We start from the raw sequence: 21,549 nt of genomic DNA, 5'->3' as shown, positions 1-21,549 counted from the left end.
GCCCTCCTCTTCTTCCCCAAGCCACTGGGAAGAGGTGACATACATTATAATGTGGGAAGGTTTTGAAAATCATACACATGTTTTTCAGACTTCAGGTGGACTCATTAGTGGGTGGAGAAATCAATGTAGTGGGCAGTTAACAGCATTGTTTTTTTTGGTTTTTGGTTTTTTGACAGAATAGCATAGAATAGAAAATAGGCGTACAGGACAGATTTTTTTCACGGAATTTTTGTTTCAGGCTTGTGTGCATATACATGTGTGTTTATGTACAATATAAAGGTTTTTTCTTCTGTAGGTCATTGGGAAGAACATTTGAAGAGATTTGGCAGTTACCTGTTTCATTGTTCCTCTATCTGTGTATATGTGCTTGTCTAACAGACACCAACCCTGCGTAGGCATTACCTCCTCTGACAGAGCCTGGAGCCTTTCAGAGTATTTTACATCATTGCTTCAGTTTCTGATCTACAGATTTGTGCAACTTATATATTTCCTGGGTTAAATAAAGGGAGAACTTTCTGGTTTTTTGGAATACTTTATTAGCTAGCTAAGCTGCTACAATGTTTGTTGTTGGAAATTTGGGATGTTTATTTTTATTACTGTAAGGACAGGAAGTATATTTTTTGAAGTGTTTACTGAGATTGTGATTTCAGCCACAATTGACATCTGCCGTTTTTTAATGGTCATTGTCAAGATCTAGAATTTTTTTTTTTTTTGAGGTGATTAGGGAAGCGTAACTTTATTTTCCTAATAAAAACATGATTTGATAATATTTTATTTATTCTGACTTCAACAATTACATCAGCTGCCTTTGTTATGACATGACTTAGTTAAGCTTAGCCAACATTTCAGAAAAGCAATTATCAGAAACCTTAGATAAAGTAGTCTTTTTAGCATTGTTGAATGAAGGCATTTTCCTATTGGATTTTCTCTTCTTAGTGTTTGGTTTTGATCCAGATGTCCACTCTTTAGATGAGACTGTAAATTGGAGTCTGGTTTGACTTATCTGTAAGAGCGGCTCACCTACTGTGCCAGAGGCTGCTTGGTATGTTCTATGAGGGGCAAAGAATAGGAGCGAGAAGCTGGATCTTTTGTATTTACTGGCATGATATCTTAATATAAAACTTTCATTCTTTAGACTGCCTTTTTTTTTTTTTTAAACATCTTTATTGAAGTATAATTGCCTTACAATGGTGTGTTAGCTTCTGCTTTATAACAAAGTGAATCAGTTATACATATACAATATGTTCCCATTTCTCTTCCCTCTTGGATCTCCCTCCCTCCCACCCTCCCCATCCCACCCCTCTAGGTGGTCACAAAGCACCGAGCTGATCTCCCTGTGCTATGCGGCTGCTTCCCACTAGTTATCTATTTTACATTTGGTAGTGTATATATGTCCATGACACTCTCTTACCCTGTCACATCTCACCCCACCCCCTCCCCATAGAATTTGATGTAGGCTGTTGTTTCTTGAGTTAGAATTTTAGTTTTTCTAAAGTTTAAGCTGAAGAACATAGGTAAAATTTATTCATTTAAATCTTTCCAAAATACTTTGGATATGAGTTTTATCATAGCAACCTGTTATTTAGGTGACAACATTATTCCTGTTTTATGATGAAAATTTAATAATTTTGAACACAAAAAATGATGTTGTAAATTTAAGGACTCAAACTTGATTTCACAAATGACTGATGGAAACCAATCTCCTTTCTTTGGAGCCAGTAACTATTTGCTGTCTTATAACAAGGTGATGGAGAGGAAGAAGAACCTAGCTCGTGTGTCCAGTGCCACTGTTGTCATTGCTAATGTTATTGCACCAAAGTATATTTTAACACACAAGGATATTTACTTAGGATATTTAAAACAAAGATCATTATGCAAAATTTTTTTGTGTGCATTTGAGATATAAAACCCCAGCTGCAAGTTGGCATACAGTGGTGTCAGTGTAAGCACACTCTATTAGAGAAAAATCTAACTGTACATCTTCAGATCCTACAGGGTAGTGGTGGTTGTGGGCCAATCTAGAGTTACTTCCTCCATTTCTTGGTTTATGGAAGTGATAAAAAGTGGAATCCAAACAGCTTTTAGAATCCAAAAGTCCAGGGTTTGAGTGTTTCAGGCCCTCCCTCTTGCTATCTGGGTGATCTGCTGAGATTATTTAATCTTGTGTAGCCTCAGTGTCTCCTTCTTTAACGTGGGGATGATGATAGTAAAATCTCCTAGGATGGTTGTGAAATTCAGATAAGGTGATACCTAAAAAGTGTTTGCTACATAGCACAGTAAATGATTATTTTTATTGGCTTCTCCTTATTGGCTTAGACCAGTCCTCTGCAGACTTTTTTTCCCCCATTTTTATTGAAATATAATTGACATACAGCACTGTATAAGCTTAGGGTGTACAGCATAATGATTTGACTCACGTACATCATGAAATGATTGACACAATAAGTTTAGTAAACATGCATGATATCATATAGAGAATTAAAGAAATAGAAAAAATTTTTTCTTTGTGATGAGAACTCTTAGGATTTACTCTTTTAACAACTTTCATACATAACATACAGCAGTGATAATTATATTTGTAATGTTGTACATTACATCCCTAGTACTTATTTATCTTGTAACTGGGAGTTTGTAACTCTTGACTGCCTTCATCCAATTCCGCCTACCCCCACCCTCTGCTTCTGGTAACCACAAATCTGATCTCTTTTTCTATGAGTTTGTTTGCTTATTTGTTTGTTTTTGAAGTATAATTGACCTACAACACTATATTGATTCCTGTTAAACAACATAGTGATTTTTTAAAGTTATTTATTTATTTTATTGAAGTATAGTTGATGTACAATATTATATAAATTACAGGTGTACAGTATAGTGACTCACAATTTTTTAAGGTTACGCTCTATTTGTAGTTATTATAAAATATTGGCTATGTTCCCTGTTTTGTAAAATATATCCTTGTACCTTATTTTACACATAATCGTTTGTACCTCTTAATTCCCTACCCCTGTATTGCCCCTTCCCTCTCCCCACTGGTAACTACTAGTTTGTTCTCTATATCTGTGAGTCTCCTTCTTTTCTTTTTTTTATATTTACTAGTTTGTTGTATTTTTTAGATTCCACATATAAGTGATATTTGTCTTGCTCTGTCTGATTTATTTCACTTAGCATAATACCCTCCAAGTCCATCCATGGTGTTGTAAATGGCAAAATTTCATTCTTTTTTATGGCTGAGTAGTTTTCCATCGTGTATATATACCATATCTTTATCCATTCATCTGTTGATGGACACTAAGGTTGCCTCTGTATCTTGGCAATTGTAACTAATACTGCTATGAACATTGGTGTGCATGTATCTTTTTGAATTAGTGTTTTTGTTTTTTTCAGGCTTGTACCCAGGAGTGGTATTGCTGGGTAATATGGTAGTTCTATTTTTAGTTTTTTGAGAAACCTCTTTTCCACAGTGGCTGCACCAATTTACATTCCCACCAGCAGTACATGAGGGTTCCCTTTTCTCCTCATCTTCACCAAAACTTGTTATTTGTTGTCTTTTTGATAATAGCCATTCTCACCGGTGTGAGATGATAACTCTGGGTGGTTTGGATTTGCATTTCTCTGTTGATTAGTGATGTTGAGATCTTTTCATGTGCCTATTGGCCATCTGTATGTCTCCCTGGAAAAATGTCTATCTGGGTCCTCTATCCATTTTTTAAATTGGGTTGTTTGTTCTTTTGATGTTGAGCTGTGTGAGTTCTTTCTATATTTTGGATATTAACCCCTTATCAGATATATTATTTGCAAATATATTCTTCCATTCAGTAGATGGCCTTTTTGTTTTGTTGATAATTTTCCTTCACTGTGCAAAAGCTTTTAGTTTGATGTAGTCCCACTTGTTTATTTTTGCTTTTGTGTCTTTTGTTTCCCTTGCCCAAGGAGTCATATACTAAAAAATTTTACCAAGATCTATGTCAAAGAACTTATTGCCTATGTTTTCTTCTGGAAGTTTTATGTAAGTTTCAGGTATTACATTTAAGTCTTTAATCCATTTTTTAATTTATTTTTGTGCATGGTGTGAGAGAGTAGTCCAGTTGGATTTTTTGCATGTAGCTGTCCAGTTTTTCCAACACCATTTATTGAAGAGGCTGTCTTTTCCCCATTGTATATTTTGCCTCCTTTGTCATGGATTAATTGCCCATATAAGTGTGGGTTCATTTCTGATCTCTATTCTGTTTCATTGATCTATATGTCTGTTTTTGTGCCAGTACCATACTGTTTTGATTACTATAGCTTTGTAGTATAGTCTGAAATCAGGGAGCATGATACCCCCAGCTTTGGTCTTCTTTGTCAAGATTGTTTCAGCTGTTTAGGGTCTATTGTGTTTCCATACGAATTTTAAAATTATTTTTCTAGTTCTGTGGAAAATGCCATTGGTATTTAGATGGGGATTGCATTGAATCTGTAGATTGCCTTGGGTAGTATGGGCATTTTTAAATTATTAATTCTTCCAATCCACGTCTGTGTCATCTTCAGTTTCTTTCATCAGCATCTTATAGTTTTTTGAGTACACACCTTTTACCTCCTTAGATTTATTCCTAGGTATTTTATTCTTTCTTTATGAGATTGTAAATGGGATTGTTTCCTTTATTTCTCTTTCTAGTAGATCATTGTTAGTGTATAGAAATGCAACAGATTTCTGTATATTAATTTTGTATCCTGCAACTTTACCGAATTCATTGATGAGCTCTAATAATATTTTGGTGGTGTCTTTAGATTTTTTATGTATAGTATCATGTCCTCTGCAAACAGTGACAGTTTTACTTCTTCCTTTCCCACTTGGATTCCTTTTCTTTTTCTTGTCTGATTGCTGTGGCTAGGACTTCCAATACTATCTGATTAAATGTGGTGACAGTGGGCATCCTTGTCTTGTTCCTGATCTTAGAGGAAATGCTTTCAGCTTTTCACTGTTGAGTATAATGTTAGCTGTGGGTTTGTGATATATGGCCTTTATTATGTTGAGGTATGTTCACTCTATACCCACTTTGTTGAGAACTTTTTATCTTAAATGGGTATTGAATTTTGTCAGAAGCTTTTTCTGTATCTGTCGAAATGACTCTATGATTTTTATTTTTCAGTTTGTTAATGTGGTTGATTAACCACATCAATGTGTTCAACAGATCACATTGATTGATTTGTGGATATTGAACCATCCTTGTATCCCTGGAATAAATCCTACTTGATCATGGTGTATGGTCCTTTTAATGTGTTGTTGAACTTGGTTTGCTACTGTTTTGTCAAGGATTTTTGCATCTGTGTTCATGAGAGAGATTGTCCTGTAATTTTCTTTTTTTGTGCTGTCTTTGTCTGGTTTTGGTGTCAGGGCGATGCTGGCCTTGTGGAACGAGTTCAAAAGCGTTCCTTCCTCTGCAGTTTTTTGTAATGGTTTGAGGAGTATAGTTGCTACTCTTCTCTAAATGTTTGGTAGAAGTTTTCCTGTGAAGCCAATTGGTCTTGGATTTTCGTTTGTTATTGTTGTTAATTACTGATTTAATTTCATTACCGGTAATTGGTCTGTTCATATTTTCTATTTTTTCCTGGTTCAGTCTTGGGAGGTTGTACATTTTAAGGAATTTGTCCATTTCTTAATGGCCATTTTATTGATATATAATTGTTGGTAGTAATCTCTCATGTTTCTTTGTATTTCTGTGGTGTCAGTTGTAACTTCCTTTTCATTTCTGATTTTATTGATTTGAGCCCTCTCTTTTTTCTTTGAGTCTGGCTAAAGGTTTATCAATTTTGTTTATCTTTTCAAAGCACCAGTTCTTAGTTTCATTTATCTTTCATAATTTTTTGTCACTATTTTATTTACTTCTGCTCTGATCTTTATGATTTCTTTCCATCTGTTGACTTTTAGGTTTTGTTCTTTTTCAGGTTCCTTTAGGTGTAAGGTTAGGTTGATTTTTGATTTTTCTTGTTTCCTGAGGTAGGTGTGTATTGCTATAAACTTCCCTCTTAGAACTGCTTTTCCTTTGCTATAAACTTCCCTCTTAGAACTGCTTTTCCTATGTCCCATAAATTTTGCATCGTTTTCATTTTCATTTGTCTCTAGGTATTCTTTTATTTCATTAATGATCCATTGGTTATTCAGCAGCGTATTGTTTATCCTTCATGTGTTTGTGTTTTTTGCAGCTTTTTTTCTTGTTATTGATTTCTAGACTCATGGCATTGTGGTCAGAAAAGATGCTTGATATGATATCCGTTTTCTTATATTTACTAAGACTTGTTTTGTGGCCTAGCTTGTGATCTGTCCTGAAGAATGTTCCATGTGCACTTGAAAAGAATGTGTATTCTGCTGCTTTTGGATGGAATGTTCTGTATAGAGCTATTAAGTCCATTTGGTCTAATGTGTCATTTAAGGCCAGTGTTTCCCTGTTAATTTTTTGTCTGGATAATCTGTCCATTGATGTAAGTAGAGTGTTAAAATCCCCTACTATTATTGTGTTCCTGTCATTTTCTCCCTCTGTGTTTGTTAATATTTGCTTTATATATGTAGGTGATCCTGTGTTGGGTACATACATATTTACAATTGTTATATCTGCTTAGATTTATCCCATGATCATTATGTAATAGCCTTCTTTGTTTGTTGTTACAGTCTTCGTTATAAAATCTATTTTATCTAATGTAAGTATTACTAGCATGGCTTTCTTTTCATTTCCATTTGCATAGAATACCTTTTTTCATCCTGTCACTTTTAGTCTGTGTGTGTCTCAGGATCTGAAGTGAGTCTCTTGTAGGCAGTATATATAATGAGTGTTTTCATAACCATGCAGCCACTCTATATCTTTTGATTGGAGCATTTAGGCCATTTACATTTAAAGTAATTCTTGATAGATATGTACTTATTGCCATTTTGTGTTTTGTTTTGGGGTTGTTTTTGTAGTTCTTTTTTGTTCCTTTTTTCTCACTTTGCTCTCTTCTCTTGTTTTTTGATGACTGTCTTTAATATTACATTTGGATTCCTTTCTCTTTTTTGTGTATCGATTATTGATTTTGGTTTGTGGTTACCATGTGGTTTATATATTGCAATGTGTGTGTGTGTGTGTGTGTGTGTGTGTGTGTGATTATTTTCAGCTCCTGATCTTTTAAGTGCAAAAGCACTTTAAGGAACCTGCATTTTTATCTCCCCCCACCCCCACTTTTTCTGTTTCTGACGTTATATTTTACATCTTTTTGTCTTGTGTGCCCCTTAACTTCTTACTGTGGATATAGACAATTTTACTGGTTTTGTGTTTCATCCTTCCTACTAGCTTTGTACATGACTGATTTACTACCTTTACTATATTTAGCCTTACCAATGAGATTTTTTTTTCATAATTTTCATACATCTAGTTGTGGCCTTTTTCGCTTAGAGAAACCCATTTAAAGGTGGTTTGGTAGTGCTGAACTCTTAGCTTTTTCTTGTCTGTAAAACTTTTGATCAGTCCATTTAAATCATAATGAAAGCCTTGCCTGTTGGAGTCTTCTGGTTTAGGTTTCTCCCTTTCATCACTTTAAATATATCATGCACTCCTTTCAGGCCTGCAGAGTTTCTGCTGAAAAGTCAGCTAAAATCCTTATGTTAAGTACAATTACCTTGTACTTAACTTGTTGCTTTTCCCATGCTGCTTTTAATATTCTCTCTTTATCTTTAATTTTTGCCATTAATTAAAGTGTGTCTTGGTGTGGTCCTCTTTGGGTTGATCGTGTTTGGAACTGTCTGTGCTTCCCAGACCTGGATGTCTGTTCCCTTTCCCAGGTTAGGGACATTTTCAGCTATTATGTCTTCAAATATGTTCTCTGCCCCTTTCTCTCTGTCTTCTCCTTCTGTGGCTCCTATAATGTGAATGCCAGTACGCTTGATGTTGTCTCTGAGGTCTCTTAAACTGTCCATGTTTCTTTTCATCCTTTTTTCTTTTTTTCTGTTCAATTTCAGTAATTTCCACTATTCTTTCAGCCCACTGAACTGTTCCTCTCTATCATCTAATCTACTGTTGATTCCTTCTAGTGTACTTTTTATTTCAGTTGTTGTATTCTTTAGCTCTCTTTGGTTGTTGGCTCGGGAGGTCTTAAGGCAGCTGGCCTGCTGGTGGGTGGAGCTGTGTCCCTGTGCTAATAAGCTGTATTCCAAAATAGTGCTTTCAAGAACTAATGTCCTTGTGGTAGAACAAACTCCCAGTAGTGGCTGCCCCCAGTATCTAAGTTCCCAGCGTGAGCTCCAGTTGCCTCCTCCCTCTCCGGGAGGCTCTCCAAGATCAGCAGGTATTCTGACCCAGGTTCCTTTCAAATTACTGCTGCTTCCCTGGGTCCCAGAGTGTGTGAAATTTTGTGTGCACCCTTTAAGAGTGGAGTTTCTATTTCCCACAGCCCTCTGGCCAAAAATGAGCCCTGCTAGCCTCCAAAGCGAAACTTTCAAGGGGCTCTTCTTCACCATGCTGGTGAGCCTGACATGGGGCCTGGACCCCTTGCTTCTTGGGGAGAACCTCAGCAATTGTAATAATCCTCCAGTTTGTGGGTCACCCCTCCTCAGGTGGGGGGGTGGTAATAGGTTTTGACTTTGTTGTGTCTTCTTCCCTCCTACCTATTTTGCCATGGTTCCTTTATATCTTTAGTTGTAGAAGGTCTTTTCTGCTAATTTTCCAGCCTTACTCATCAATCATTGCTCTGTAAATGATTATAGTTTTGGTGTGCCCATGTGAGGAGATGAGCTCAGAGTCTTCCTACTCTGTCATCTTGGCCACTCCCCTCCTCTGCAGACTTTTAGGCATAGAAAAAAAATGTACCTCATTGGTTATACACCTATATTTCCAACTAGGTACAAGGATATTTTTCTTTTCATGCAATCTAAAAGGCTTTATAATACATAAAGGGTTTTTTAAATCTTTCTAGTCCCAGGGGATAACTACAAAATTAATTTTTTCTTATTCAGAGGACTATTTATTAATATAAGATTACTTGGCTGGGTGTTTTTAAATCTTTTGAATTGTATGACCACGTTTATTTTATAATTAATGCAAGATGAACATTAATTAAAGTTCTGAGTATCTCTCTGATACTCTTAATTTCTTTAAAGTATCATATGTAAACTCCAGATGTGTATTTTTTTTTTAATTAGTGTAAGTTGATGTACTTAGTAGAGTCCTCGGTTCTCCATAAAAGGGATTTGGGGTCATGGGTTCTTATCCTGGGGAGTGGATTGGTTTCAAGATATAAACTCCTTAAAATCATATGTAAGATTTTACATGTATGTATTTATGTTCATTCTTCTAGAGAGAAGATCCGTAGTTTTCCTCATATTCTCAAAAGGTTCCAACACCCTAAAAAGGTTAAGAACTGATCTAGCCCATGTCCCCTTGTCTGTACATTTACTGTAACTTTAGATGAGAAAAGGTGACTTGCTGAAGGTGACACAGCTACCAGATGGTGGGCTGTCTCATTGCAAAGCCTGGACTGTTTTGTATGGCACTAAGCTATCTCTCATGCATAATATTTGTAGACCACAGTTGAGCTTTGTTTAAATATATAATACTTTCAGATTTTAAAGTATCATTCTTAGGTCATTTTCCAAAGTTCCTAGTAAAATAAGCATTAACCTAAGTACATCAAAGCTTGACCAATAATAGGCATACTCCTGAATTGGAAAAGATTATTATTTTTATTTATCATTTGCATAGTGTATGAATTCTACAATCTGTCTTTAACAAGTGTATTAATAAATTTGTGTGACAAAAATTTCTCAAGAAAAAAGCTGGAAGTGGGGGGAGTAGAATGAGAATCAAAATGGAATTTTTTTGTCTTTTTGGTACTTATTAAGGTTTCTTTACCTGTACATGATGTATCGTTTATATGATTTTATTGTTCTTGAGACTTGGTTTCTTTTCAAGCTATAACAGTGTCTTGTCTTTATCTTTAGGCAAGCCAAAATTCTTTTCGGATAGAATATGATACCTTTGGTGAACTCAAGGTCCCAAATGATAAGTATTATGGCGCCCAGACTGTGAGATCGACAATGAACTTTAAGATTGGAGGGGTGACAGAACGCATGCCAGTAAGTGGCTTTTGTGGAAATGTTGGCTTATTTTGGATGAACTAGGCATTATTCAGTGAGTCACCTTACCTTATAAATAAGTATTTTACAGAGTTAAAATGTAAAGTTATTAGAGAACTGGCTTTGTGAATAATAAGATGTTTCTCTCTCAGTAAGGTGTCAAAGAACTTTTTGAAGTTTAGTGTACTAATATCTTGAGCTATGACTTTGAGTATTTTGGATTTTTGATAGAACTAAGTGATTTGTCTTTCATTCTTGTTTGGATTTTTCGTATTTTTACTAGAATTTTGCAGTTTGTAAGCATTTTTAATTTTGATACTTAATTTTTTAACTGATTTTTTTAAATGATTTAAAAGAAAACCGATTTTTCTTTAATATTATACTTTATCTATCTTGGCTTCAGTTTGTAGAAAAGTATACGCAAATTCATAAAAATATTTGACTATTTGTCATGATGTCTGGCATATAATAGGTAACATATAAGTATTTGTTCATTGCTACATGAATGATTTAATGATTAGAAAAGTTTCTACCATATTTCATTAAATCCTTAGATTAGAACTGATCCTCAATTAGAACTGATATGTACTACTAAGAAAAAGTCTGCCAATTAAAGTTGTGACATGTCATTGATTGTGAGATGCATCTTGATTTCAGGGATGTTAAAGTGTGAAAAGAATTGATGGAATATATTACATATCCTACTGGAGCCCAACTAGGGTATGAAAAATAGTCAGCGTAGGAATGCAGGATAGGCTAGTAAGCCTAGAAGTAGCCAGGCTTCATCTGGTGAGATACTGTTTAACATTTATCTTCTAAATATACTTTTTATCTTACAATAATTTTAACTTCCGTATTTTAGCTCATTACTAAGGCTTCAAGACTGAATCTTGACAGGTTCATACAATTTCCCAAGAGGCAGCTGAATCTTCTTAGAAGAATCTCTCTGTTATTGCCACCCACAGCCAGTTTAATGGTGAGGTAAACATAGGGTCAGACTACATGGTTGGGAGACAGAGGGTAGCAGATCCTAAAGTATTCTCATATAGTTCAACTCCTGGGATTAAAGAGATCAGTCTTAACCAGTATTGACTGGAGTAAGCATGGCTCATGTTTTGATTTTCCTGCTTCAACCAGCAAGGTGTGTGGTTCTGGGAGTGTGTGATTGCTGCCGCTGCTGCTGTCCCAGAGATAGAGAAGTTGTTTGGATTTGGACAGGTGTCTGTGAAACATGGATATGTGGGTTATCAATTTTTTTCACATTTGGCTTCATCTGGATTAATTTCCTGAACTATGTTAAATATAAAGCAGACTGTGCCTTGAACTAAGTAGTACGATTAAACCCAACCCTTTGTACCTCAGGTCCATAGGAAAATAAAACCAAAAAAGATTATGAACTGCTATGTGAGTAAATGAAGAATAATGAGACCCTTCTTTCATCTCCAGCGATACATTTACTATTTTGTTTTAATAGTGTCCAGTGAAACTCTCTGCTGTGACCTTTGTTCATTTTCATGAGTCCACAATCACTGTGGAGTCAGTCACTCCATTCTAGTAGCCTGAGTTGATTGGCATTTGGTTGTGACTTTGACAGTGGTTTAACCCACTGCAGTGTTCCTGTAGAAAATTAAATTCCCATTTGTTTTCATGTGTAAAGTTTTAAAGCTTCTAATCTTTTGTGCCATATATCTCCATTTCATTTGGGTAAAACACTTGTAATGTTTTAATTTTAATTTCTTAAAATTCAAAGTAAAAATGTTTTGTTTTTATTTCCTTTTGTTTGCCCTTCAGTTTATCCTCTGTGTGACCCAGGTTCAGTGTGTCTTACTCATTACTTTTTGTTGTTTTTCCACTTTTATTTTCCTCTAAGGACTATAGCTTCTCTTTTACAAATTTATCCCTCTCTTCCTCACCCTTCCTTTCTTCCTTCTTTCTCATTCAAACCTGGTATGGTATCTAAATCACAGTCTGTATTATTAACTTTGACAAGAACACATAATTTATTTATCTTGCAGAAACCAGGTATTTCATTGAAACCTCATCAAAATTTACTCAATTTATCCTTTTAAATTTTATGAGGTGCTTTGGAGTAGAAAGTGAAAAGATCTGCAAACTCAAAGGGTTTGATATATGGTTATATATATCAGAAGCTATCACCTTTAAGTCTGGAGAACTCTGGGTTTTTAAAAAAAATTATTCTGAGAGAAATTTCCAGTGACTTATTGAGTGTCAAGGCTTCACTGGCTAACTAAAATACCATGTTTTTTGGCTTTGGGATGAAATGATACCCATTCAGTAACTGGGTATTTCATACTAATTAGCAGTTAAATATATTATTTCTTTTTATTATTTATTTATTTATTTAGTTGAGGTATAATTTACATATAACATTAGTTTCAGGTGTACAACATAATGATTCGATATTTGTATACATTGCAGAATGATCACCACAGTAAGTCTAGTTACTAGTAACATGTCTAGTAACATCCATCACTATATGTAGTTACAAGAAAATTTTTTTTGTGATGAGGACTTTTAAAATCTCTTTGCAACTTTCAAATATGCAATACAGTATTATTAACTATAGTTACCATGCAATACATTACATCCCCATGATTTATTTATTTTATAACTGGAAGTTTGTACCTATTGACCTCCTTTATACATTTTGTCCACCCCCTTCCCCTGGCAACCACCAGTTTGTTCTGTCTATGAGCTTGGTTTTCTGATTGTTGTTTGTTTTGTTTTTTAAATTCTACATATAAGTGGGATCATGTGGTATTTGTGTTTACCTGTCTGGCTTATTTCACTTGGCGTAATGCCCTCAAGGTCCATCCATGTTGTCACAAATGACAAGATTTAATTCTTTTTTATGGCCAAGTAATATTCCATTGTATTTTTTACCACATCTTCTTTATCCATGCATTCATTGATGGATACAGGTTATTTCCATATCATGGCTATTGTAAATAATGCTGCTATGAACATGGGGATGCATATATCTTTTCGACTTAGTGTTTTCATTTTCAAGTAAATACCCAGTAGTGGAATTGCTGGATCAGACAGTAGACGTATTTCAGTTTTTTGAGGAACCTCCATACTGTTTTCCAAAGTGGCTGCACCAATTTACATTCCTCCCAACAGCGCACAAGATTTCCCTTTTCTCCACATCCTCTCAAACACTTATTTGTTGTCTTTTTGATAATAGCCATTCTAACAGGTTTAAGGTGGTATCTCATTGTGGTTTCGATTTTCATTTTTCTGGTGATTAGTGATGTTGAGCATCATTTTATGTATCTGTCGGCCATCTGTATATCTTCTTTGGAAAAATGTCTGTTCTCATCATCTGCCCATTTTTTAATCAGTTTGTTTTTTGCTACTGGGTAGTATGAGTTCTTTATATATCTTGAATGTTAACCCCTTATCAGATATATGATGTGCAAATATTTTCGTTCAGTAGGTTCCATTTTCTTTTCTTTTTTTTTTTTTAAGGCAGCAGACTCTTTATTTGATGTGGTTTTAAAATACATCAAAATCAAGGCCCTGGCTGTTCTGCATACCAAAAGGAGACCAAAAAGTTGTCAGCACAGCTTCAAACAAATCTGGGCGGCCAGTTTGGGCCATAATGGAAGCAGTTACAGGGACAGAAGGCAGCACCCCTCCCTCAGGCAGGTGCCTGGCCGTCCCTGGGGTGACCTCCTCTGTGCTGTGCAAGGTGAGAGGGCTAGAGCATCAACTCAGCAGGCCTCGCCCTCCCCCATAGACACCAGGGCAGCTCCACTGGCCTTCTGGTCAGCCTTCCACAGGGCCGCCATGATGGGGGTGGAGGAGGGGAAATAACCATCTTTACAGACATAACATTCTCTTACAGAAAGTGCCTGAGCTCAGCCCATGGTCCAAAAACCTCACGGAAAACAGATTTTAAAAAGTACTGCTGACACCTCTCAGAATCTGGTGTACACAAAGCTCTCAGCTGGACAAGACCCTGAACGCAAATTACTGTCAGCAGAGCCTCACCTGCTGTGGTCCCCTGCAGGAAAAGCTAGCAATCTAAGAAACCAATACACAGCTCTTGGTCCTAAAACGGGGGCATAAGACCCGCCCCAGTGAGGAAGGAACTGGCCTTCACTCATGGATAGGCCACCTCTTCACCTGGCCCAGGACCCTGGCTGGTGTGGGCAGCACCCAGGAACCTGGGCTGAATTTGGAAAGCAGAGCAGCTGTAGTGGTTGATAAGATTTGGTCAGTGGAGAGGAAGAAGAAGGGGATCCCCATCCATAGCCTGGCCTGGATGCCTAGAGACAGACGGCTGGAGGTGAGAGCAGAGGTTCTACCCTGCACAGCTGGGGCCACCGTGCTCACTGCAGCTCCACAGCAGCTAGACTTGGTTTCTGAGCATTGCTGTCCTGTGCGGCTGTGATTTCCCACACCACACTGGACTCCAACAGTCCCCTCCCTGCCCACAGTAGGACTTTAAGAGGTAACTGAAGTGGGGCAGGCAATCATGTAGGCTACTGCAAGCCTTCCTGCTGGGGGCAGGCAGAAACTACACCTCTTCCCCGTGCTTAGTTAGCCCAGCAAACCCCGTATGGGATTGGCAGCTCTTGTGTTCCTCAGCAGAGTAGAGTAGTATCCCCTCAGCCAGGGATGGCAAATAGGTCTCAACACTTATACTGGCTGCTGGGAGAATCTTTAGAAATGAGAATATATACCAGGGATTTAGCAGGAAATACTCTGAAGCAGATTAGTGGTACCTACCATGGGGGAAGAGGGGAAATGATGTGCCATTCATTTGCCATCTCTGGTCTAAGTCCTAACATAATTCAGGAGTACTCTTCATGAACTTAATTATCTGAAGGATTTAAGTTAAGGGCTGAAAGAGTAGGCTATTTGTGTAAGATAATGAATCGACTTCAAGGAAATACAGGAAGAAGCAAAAACTCAAGCATCCGATTCATCTTGGTCTGTGGCTCCCTCAGCTACACTGAAGCTGAGCCCCAGATGGAGATGGAGTTACAGTACCCCAAGCCCAATGTAGCCCTGCTTCCTGACCCAAGACTCGTTCTGCTGTTCTAGAACACTGTTCTGTACAAAGATTGGCTAATACTCTGGCAAGTTTGCAGTTAGCAGGACTTTCAGAGTATAGGATATCATGTATAAGGGGTGGGAGTGAGGGTAGAGAAGGGACAGACATAACTGTCTGCAGCCATTTTTGTGGATTTCTGGGGCTTAGTCAATGGCTGAGTCTCATTCTTATCCATAAGCTGTCAGACAAGAGCTGGGGGCTCCCACGTAAGAAGAAGTAAGATGTCAAGGAGGACATAGCTCTTATTACTTGGGCAACAGGATCAGAGCAAATCTCAAAAGACTGCACACTGCGGGTATGGGTGTAGGAAGCAGAAACAGACTCATAAAGCCAAGGGGACAGTTGGGCCCAGGGCCCAGCAACTGCTGCATGGAGATAGTGGTGATGGCAGCAGCAGTGGCCTCCCAAGATTGAAACCACAGGTAAGCTTGTGGCAAAGCCATCAGAAGCTCTTTCTTTTTTCTTACTCTAAACAATCTGATTTCATCAAGCAGGAAACCTCAGCACCAACATGGCAAAGGTACCAGGTGGGGTGCTGAGGCGGGTGGGGCACTAGAGGCCAGGAACCCAGGCACCACCCCTAAAACACCCCTTCTTCCTCAGAAGATCCTCAATACAAACACTGTCACGTGCAAAACCAAAACAAAGGAAACAAAACAAAACCCAAAAACCTTTAGAAAGAATCCTTTGGGTGATCTCTTGTCAATCATTTGTGCAGGCTAGAGAGGCACCTGTGAACGATAAGGCTGCTGCGAAACGTCATTGGCATGGTCCTGGCACTACCGGAGGGCAGAGGAAGTGGTGCCTGAGGGGCTCCCTAACAGCACATCGCCCCACGCAGAACATTCTCCAGGTCCCTTGTCCTAGGCAGGGAAGCAGTTTCACCGCTGGCTTTGAGCGCCCAATCAGCACTCTGCCTGGCAACCCCTTTTCTAGGTCAAGAGAAGCAAAGGAGCTTCCAGGGGAGCTAGGAGAGCCAGAGCTGCCCAAGTCCTGCTAACAGGAGAAACACAGTCAAGGCCTGGGCGTGTCACCTGTCGTGAGCCCTGAAGGGTAGGGAGGGAGGGACTGAGCCTCAAATCGGGCAGCGAAATGCTCGAGTCGCTTGTCCTGCCAGCATACTGTGACAGCAGCCGCAGATGACAGCTCCGCTTTAAGACTCTTCAGCTCACAGAAGAGCCACTGACTTCATGTGTGCACACCCCCACCTCCAAGGCAAGCCCATTTTACACTTACAGATGTAAGTGTATGAGGCCTTGCCCATATGCCATATGTATGTAAAATTGACCCACAAAATCCAAAAGTGCAGAGTCAGATGCCAGCCAGGTCAGAGCACCCTGGGCCTCAGCGGTGAGGGCCTCGCACAGGCCAGGCCTGGCTGGGCTGCTCGCTCCCTTCCCAGCAGGCCCCTGGCGCAGGCTCCCTCAGCGGTGGTGGAGGTAGGCTCCTGAAGCCCCCTTTGGCCTGATGCTTCCGTGCTCGGTGCTCCAGGGCAGCAAGGAGCTTCTGTGGCCCTTGGGGAGCTGGGTGCTTGGACCCTGGGCCCCTCAGCACCCTGTTCCTTGGAGGCATTGGCAGCCTCTGGCCTTCACGCAGGGCCGCTGTCAGTGAGGGGGCCCTGGCTTCCAGCACTCAGGTCCTGCACCCTCCAGCTGCCGCATTTTCATTTTTTTGACGTTTGTTTTGCTGTGAAGAGGCTTTCTAGTTTGATGTAGTCCCATTTGTTTATTTTTGCTTTTGTTGCTTTTTCTTTTGGACTCCTCCAGAAAATCATTGCCAAGACTGATGTCAAGGAGCTTACTGCCTATGTTTTCTTCTAGGAGTTTTATGGTTTCAGATCTTAATGTTCAAGTCTTTAATCCATTTTGAGTTCATTTTTATGTATGGTATAAGATAGTGGTCCAGTTTCATTCTTTTGCATGTGGCCAGTTTTCCCAGCACCATTTTGCTACCTTTATTTTATTTGCTACTTTTAGTTTTTTCTAAAGAGAAGGAAAAATTATAATGTAGCACGGGATCCAGTGAGGGGAAATAATGGTGTAGGCTGGTGAAATGATTATCATTTGTTTTTAAATATATGAAATAAAAACATATACATTATAATGTCTTATAATAAATAGGACGAATGGTATATTATATATGTGTGAATGTGTGTATATGTGTGTGTGAGGCATACGTACATATCTATGAAAAGTCATTGTATTTGCTTTTGTTTGGTTCCCTAAACAAATAGATAAATGATGATTCTTGGTTTTTACATATCTATTTTTAATCTTTCTCTATATCCTAAACATTTTAGGGTCATAATGTTACTTAAGTTATTGTTTTATGTACAATTTTTGTACCTTCATAAGATAGTAATCTTAAACTTTCATGCTTAGCTAAAATTGCAAATTTGAGATATTTTTCTGATTAACTCTAGATCCCAGTTATTAAAGCATTTGGCATCTTGAAGCGAGCAGCTGCTGAAGTAAACCAGGATTATGGTCTTGATCCAAAGATTGCTAATGCAATAATGAAGGCAGCAGATGAGGTAAGAGGTGATAAGTATGTTTACTTAATGGCATCAGACCCGTATTAACGGCTGGATAATGATAAGTGCTGGCACGAGGAAAGGGGCACTGTGAATTCTTGAGTTAATGAGTTTCAACATAGGGTGGCAACATTATTATTTGGTGAGGATATTAATATGGTGCTTAAAATATTGTGGCAAATTTTCTGGATGATTTTATACCTTTTATTTTTAATTTTCTTTATTTTCCTTTTAATTTATATAGTTTAAAGAAAACTTTTTGAAGAGATACTCTTTGAACTTATATATTTGATTTCTTGTTTTATGTATAGATGATTCCTTTTAAAGCTAGTTGGTTATTTGATAATATGTGTGGAGAATGTAATTTCACTAATAACATAATTAATTGCTTATGCAATTAAAGATAAGCAGTCAGAGATAACAGTTTAAAAGCTCTGAATATAATGTTGTTCATTGCAGTACTATTTATTATAACAGCTGCTTATGTAAGTTATATTGTGAAGCCATGGAAATTTAGTTTTTTAAAGAATGTCATAGAACAAAGCCAACCATATAAGAAGTGGGGAGGAAGGATTGCAAAATGCGTGTATTTTATGATCCTAATTTTGTTTTGAAAAAATGAACAGAAAAACATGTTTTTTTTCCGTCTACATATATACTCCCATTGCTTGAAGTAGAGACTAGAAGGAGATGCCAAAATGCTAATCATCTTTATTTCTGAGGGTAGAACTATGATGACTATTATACGTTTCTTAGTTCTCAGAATTTTTTACACTGATCACCTGTTATTTTTATACAACTAAGAAAAAAGTTTTACTTTAAAGTGAACCAGTTGTTTAAGGTAATAGATTTCTAAAGTGCATGCTGATTTTTTTTTAAGCTAAAATCATTCCAGAAGGTGAAGTTAAGCACTCACTCTCTTAGAAAGCTTATAATTCAAAAACTAACAAATTAACTAAAAGTACAAAAATATGACAAAAATAGGGACAAATCTAGACCATATTTATGTCTATGCTTGGAGGTTGCTACTCATAGGACATGTGTGGGATGCAGCAGCTATTAGTGAACTCACACTGTTAAGTCACTTGTTCATTATCATGCTGACTCTGGCTGTAACATCTGTTGGATATTCCTGCTGAGTACCAACAGTAAATTTATCTAGAGACTTAACACATTTGCCAGCCTTAATGGGTGGGTGGGTCTGTCTGTATATTATTAGAGGGCAGTTGAGAAATAGGAGAAAGATATCTTTGATTTAGTTTTCATTTGGAATCAGTGAAATTGTTACACCATTCACAATAGATAATCTTTCACCTTTTAAAGTAGCAGTGGTTGGACTGCAGGAGCTTCAGTTTGCTGGACAACCACGAACTACGTGGCACCATCAATAGCATGTGAAAAAAGTGAATACCTTTAAAATAGTACTATAAGTAGTACCAACTTAATCATATTTGATTTAAATAGGTAAATGAATATTTCTTATTTTTTAAAATTCATTTTTTAACATTTTGCTCTGCAGGTAGCTGAAGGTAAATTAAATGATCATTTTCCTCTCGTGGTATGGCAGACTGGATCCGGAACCCAGACAAATATGAATGTAAATGAAGTCATTAGCAATAGAGCAATTGAAATGCTAGGAGGTGAACTTGGCAGCAAGAAACCCGTGCATCCCAACGATCATGTTAATAAAAGCCAGGTCGGTATACGATCTCTTCTTTTCTTTGTTATAAATTGAAAAGAATCCTGAGATTTTCCTTGTAAAACAGGCATTAACTTTTGACAGGGAGTGTTCATTCTGCTTATATTCTTTAATGGAAAGGACTTCTTGTATGTTCTCCTTATTTCTTTTAGGAATCTTCAGTCTATGTCTTAAATTTTCATGAAAAGCACCTTTAGGGGGAAAAAAATCACTTTTAGGACACCTGAATTTAGTATATATGTATATTTTCGCTGTTTGATTTATATTTTAAAAACTCTTTCTTTTGAAATATAAAATTATTTATAAGAATTGCAAAGATATTTCAGAGTTCCTGTATAACCTTCACCCAGCTACCCTTAATATTAAATATTTTACATAACCCTGGTACATTTATCACACTAAGAAATTAACATTGGTACAATACTCTTAATTAAACAGGCTTTATTAGGATTTCCCTAGTTTTCTATTGATCTCCTTTTTCTCTTAACCAGGATCCAGTCCACGCTCCACATTGTATTTAGTCATCATATCCCCTTAGTCTCCTCTAATCTGTGAGAGCTTGTCTTTTGTCTTTGTGATTTTTGAAAGCAGTGGCCAGGTATTTCATAGAATGTCCCTCAATATGGGTTTGTCTATTGTTTTCTCATGATTAGACTGAGACTGTGGATTTTTGGAAAGACTGTTATAGAAATGAAGGGCTCTTCTGGCATCGTATCGGGGTACATGATAGCAACATGACTTGGTACTGGTGATGTTAACTTGAATCACTTGGTTAAGATGGTGTCTCCCTGGTTTCTCCATCTTCTAGTCTCTATTTGGTAGAAGTAAGCCACTGTGTCCAGCCTATACTCCAGCTACTACACTTAAGCTCCACTTCCTAAAGGGAGGAGTATCAAGAAATCTTCGGACATGTGTTAAGATCACCACAGAATTAATAGAGAACTTTGAGGCTATGCAAATAGCCTCTTTCTCCTTAAACTTTTGCCTATTAATTTTAACATTCATCAGTGGGTCTTGCCAATAACAATTACTACATTAGTGTTTCAGTAGTGATTTTCTGTTTCCCTCATTCTTTCTACATTTATTAATTGAAATTTTTCTGTAAGGAATACTGTCTTCTCTCTCCCCTGACATTTATTTATTTAATCATTTAAGTATATCAGTATGAATTCATTAATATTTTTTTCTTAAGGTTATAATCCAGTATTTTTGGGATTTATATTGCTACTCATATTGTTGCCACAAAGCCACAGCTTGTTGCCTCCTGTGTCCTTTGGACATGCCACCATCCTTTTTTTTTTAAGGCACTTATTAATTTTTTGCACTACAAGATGCTCCAGGCTTCTCATCTTGTATTTTTCCTGCCCCAGCCCTCATAAGCACTCATTTTTCCAAAGAGCTCTTGGAGGATCTTATCACTTATTGGAAAGTGATATTTAGAAACCAAGATCTGGGTTCTGAGTATAATTTAATATATTTTTAAGTAGTGAGGAAGTTTTTTCACATAAGTCCATTGTATGAAGGATTTTGCAAACCGAAGGCTTGCCTTTAAATATGAGTTTATCTTTTACATATACTGACGTCTGAAATCTACTTCAGAATGATCTAGTGTGTATGGTCAGATGGAGGAGTGAGGTGGAGTTACAGATGAAACAAGATTGGCTATATGCTAATTGTTTGAATTCAGGTGGTAGATACATGAGTGTTCATTATACCATTCATCCTACTTTTGTAAGTAGTTTGATAATGTCCATAATACAAAGTTTAACAAATGAGTAATGAATATATTTTTTAAAATAGCATCGTAATTTTAAAGTATGGGTTTACAGTTGAGGAAAGAGCATGGAATTTAGACTACCTGGTCAGGTCCCAGTTCTGCCAACCGTAAATATTTTGGCAAGTCACATAATTTCTTTGACAGTTTAGCTTTTCTATTTTTAAAGTGGTGACCTACCTCACAGAATTTTCCTCAAGTTTAGTAAAGGAAGAAGTGTCTGTGAAAGACTGTATGTGCTATTTAACTGTAAGATATTTTATTATTGCTATCCTTACATACATTTGCTAGTTGTACTTCTCTTTGTCTTGCTGTCATTTCTTAGCAGGCAGATATAGTAATATATAATACATTCATTGTAGGTGGTATATGTAATACA

The 21,549-nt window shown here is 37.2% G+C and overlaps 1 protein-coding gene across 2 annotated transcripts in view; it reads left to right on the top strand.

Moving 5' to 3' along the window:
* FH (fumarate hydratase) overlaps positions 1–21,549 on the top strand; it is a 41,225-nt gene that overhangs the window by 2,870 nt on the left and 16,806 nt on the right. The window contains exons 2-4 of one of the 2 annotated variants that reach the window (XM_068541661.1): positions 9,944–10,078; positions 17,587–17,697; positions 19,217–19,393. In XM_068541661.1, coding sequence (XP_068397762.1) covers positions 9,944–10,078; positions 17,587–17,697; positions 19,217–19,393 — 423 coding nt within the window. Of the gene's footprint in view, positions 1–9,943; positions 10,079–13,629; positions 13,794–17,586; positions 17,698–19,216; positions 19,394–21,549 lie in introns of those variants that run through there. The other variant, XM_068541662.1, reaches the window with a different exon arrangement.

The sequence above is a fragment of the Eschrichtius robustus genome, chromosome 3, assembly GCF_028021215.1.
Source record: "Eschrichtius robustus isolate mEscRob2 chromosome 3, mEscRob2.pri, whole genome shotgun sequence".
Lineage (NCBI taxonomy): Eukaryota > Metazoa > Chordata > Mammalia > Artiodactyla > Eschrichtiidae > Eschrichtius > Eschrichtius robustus.
This window is presented reverse-complemented; position numbering and strand designations above follow the sequence as displayed.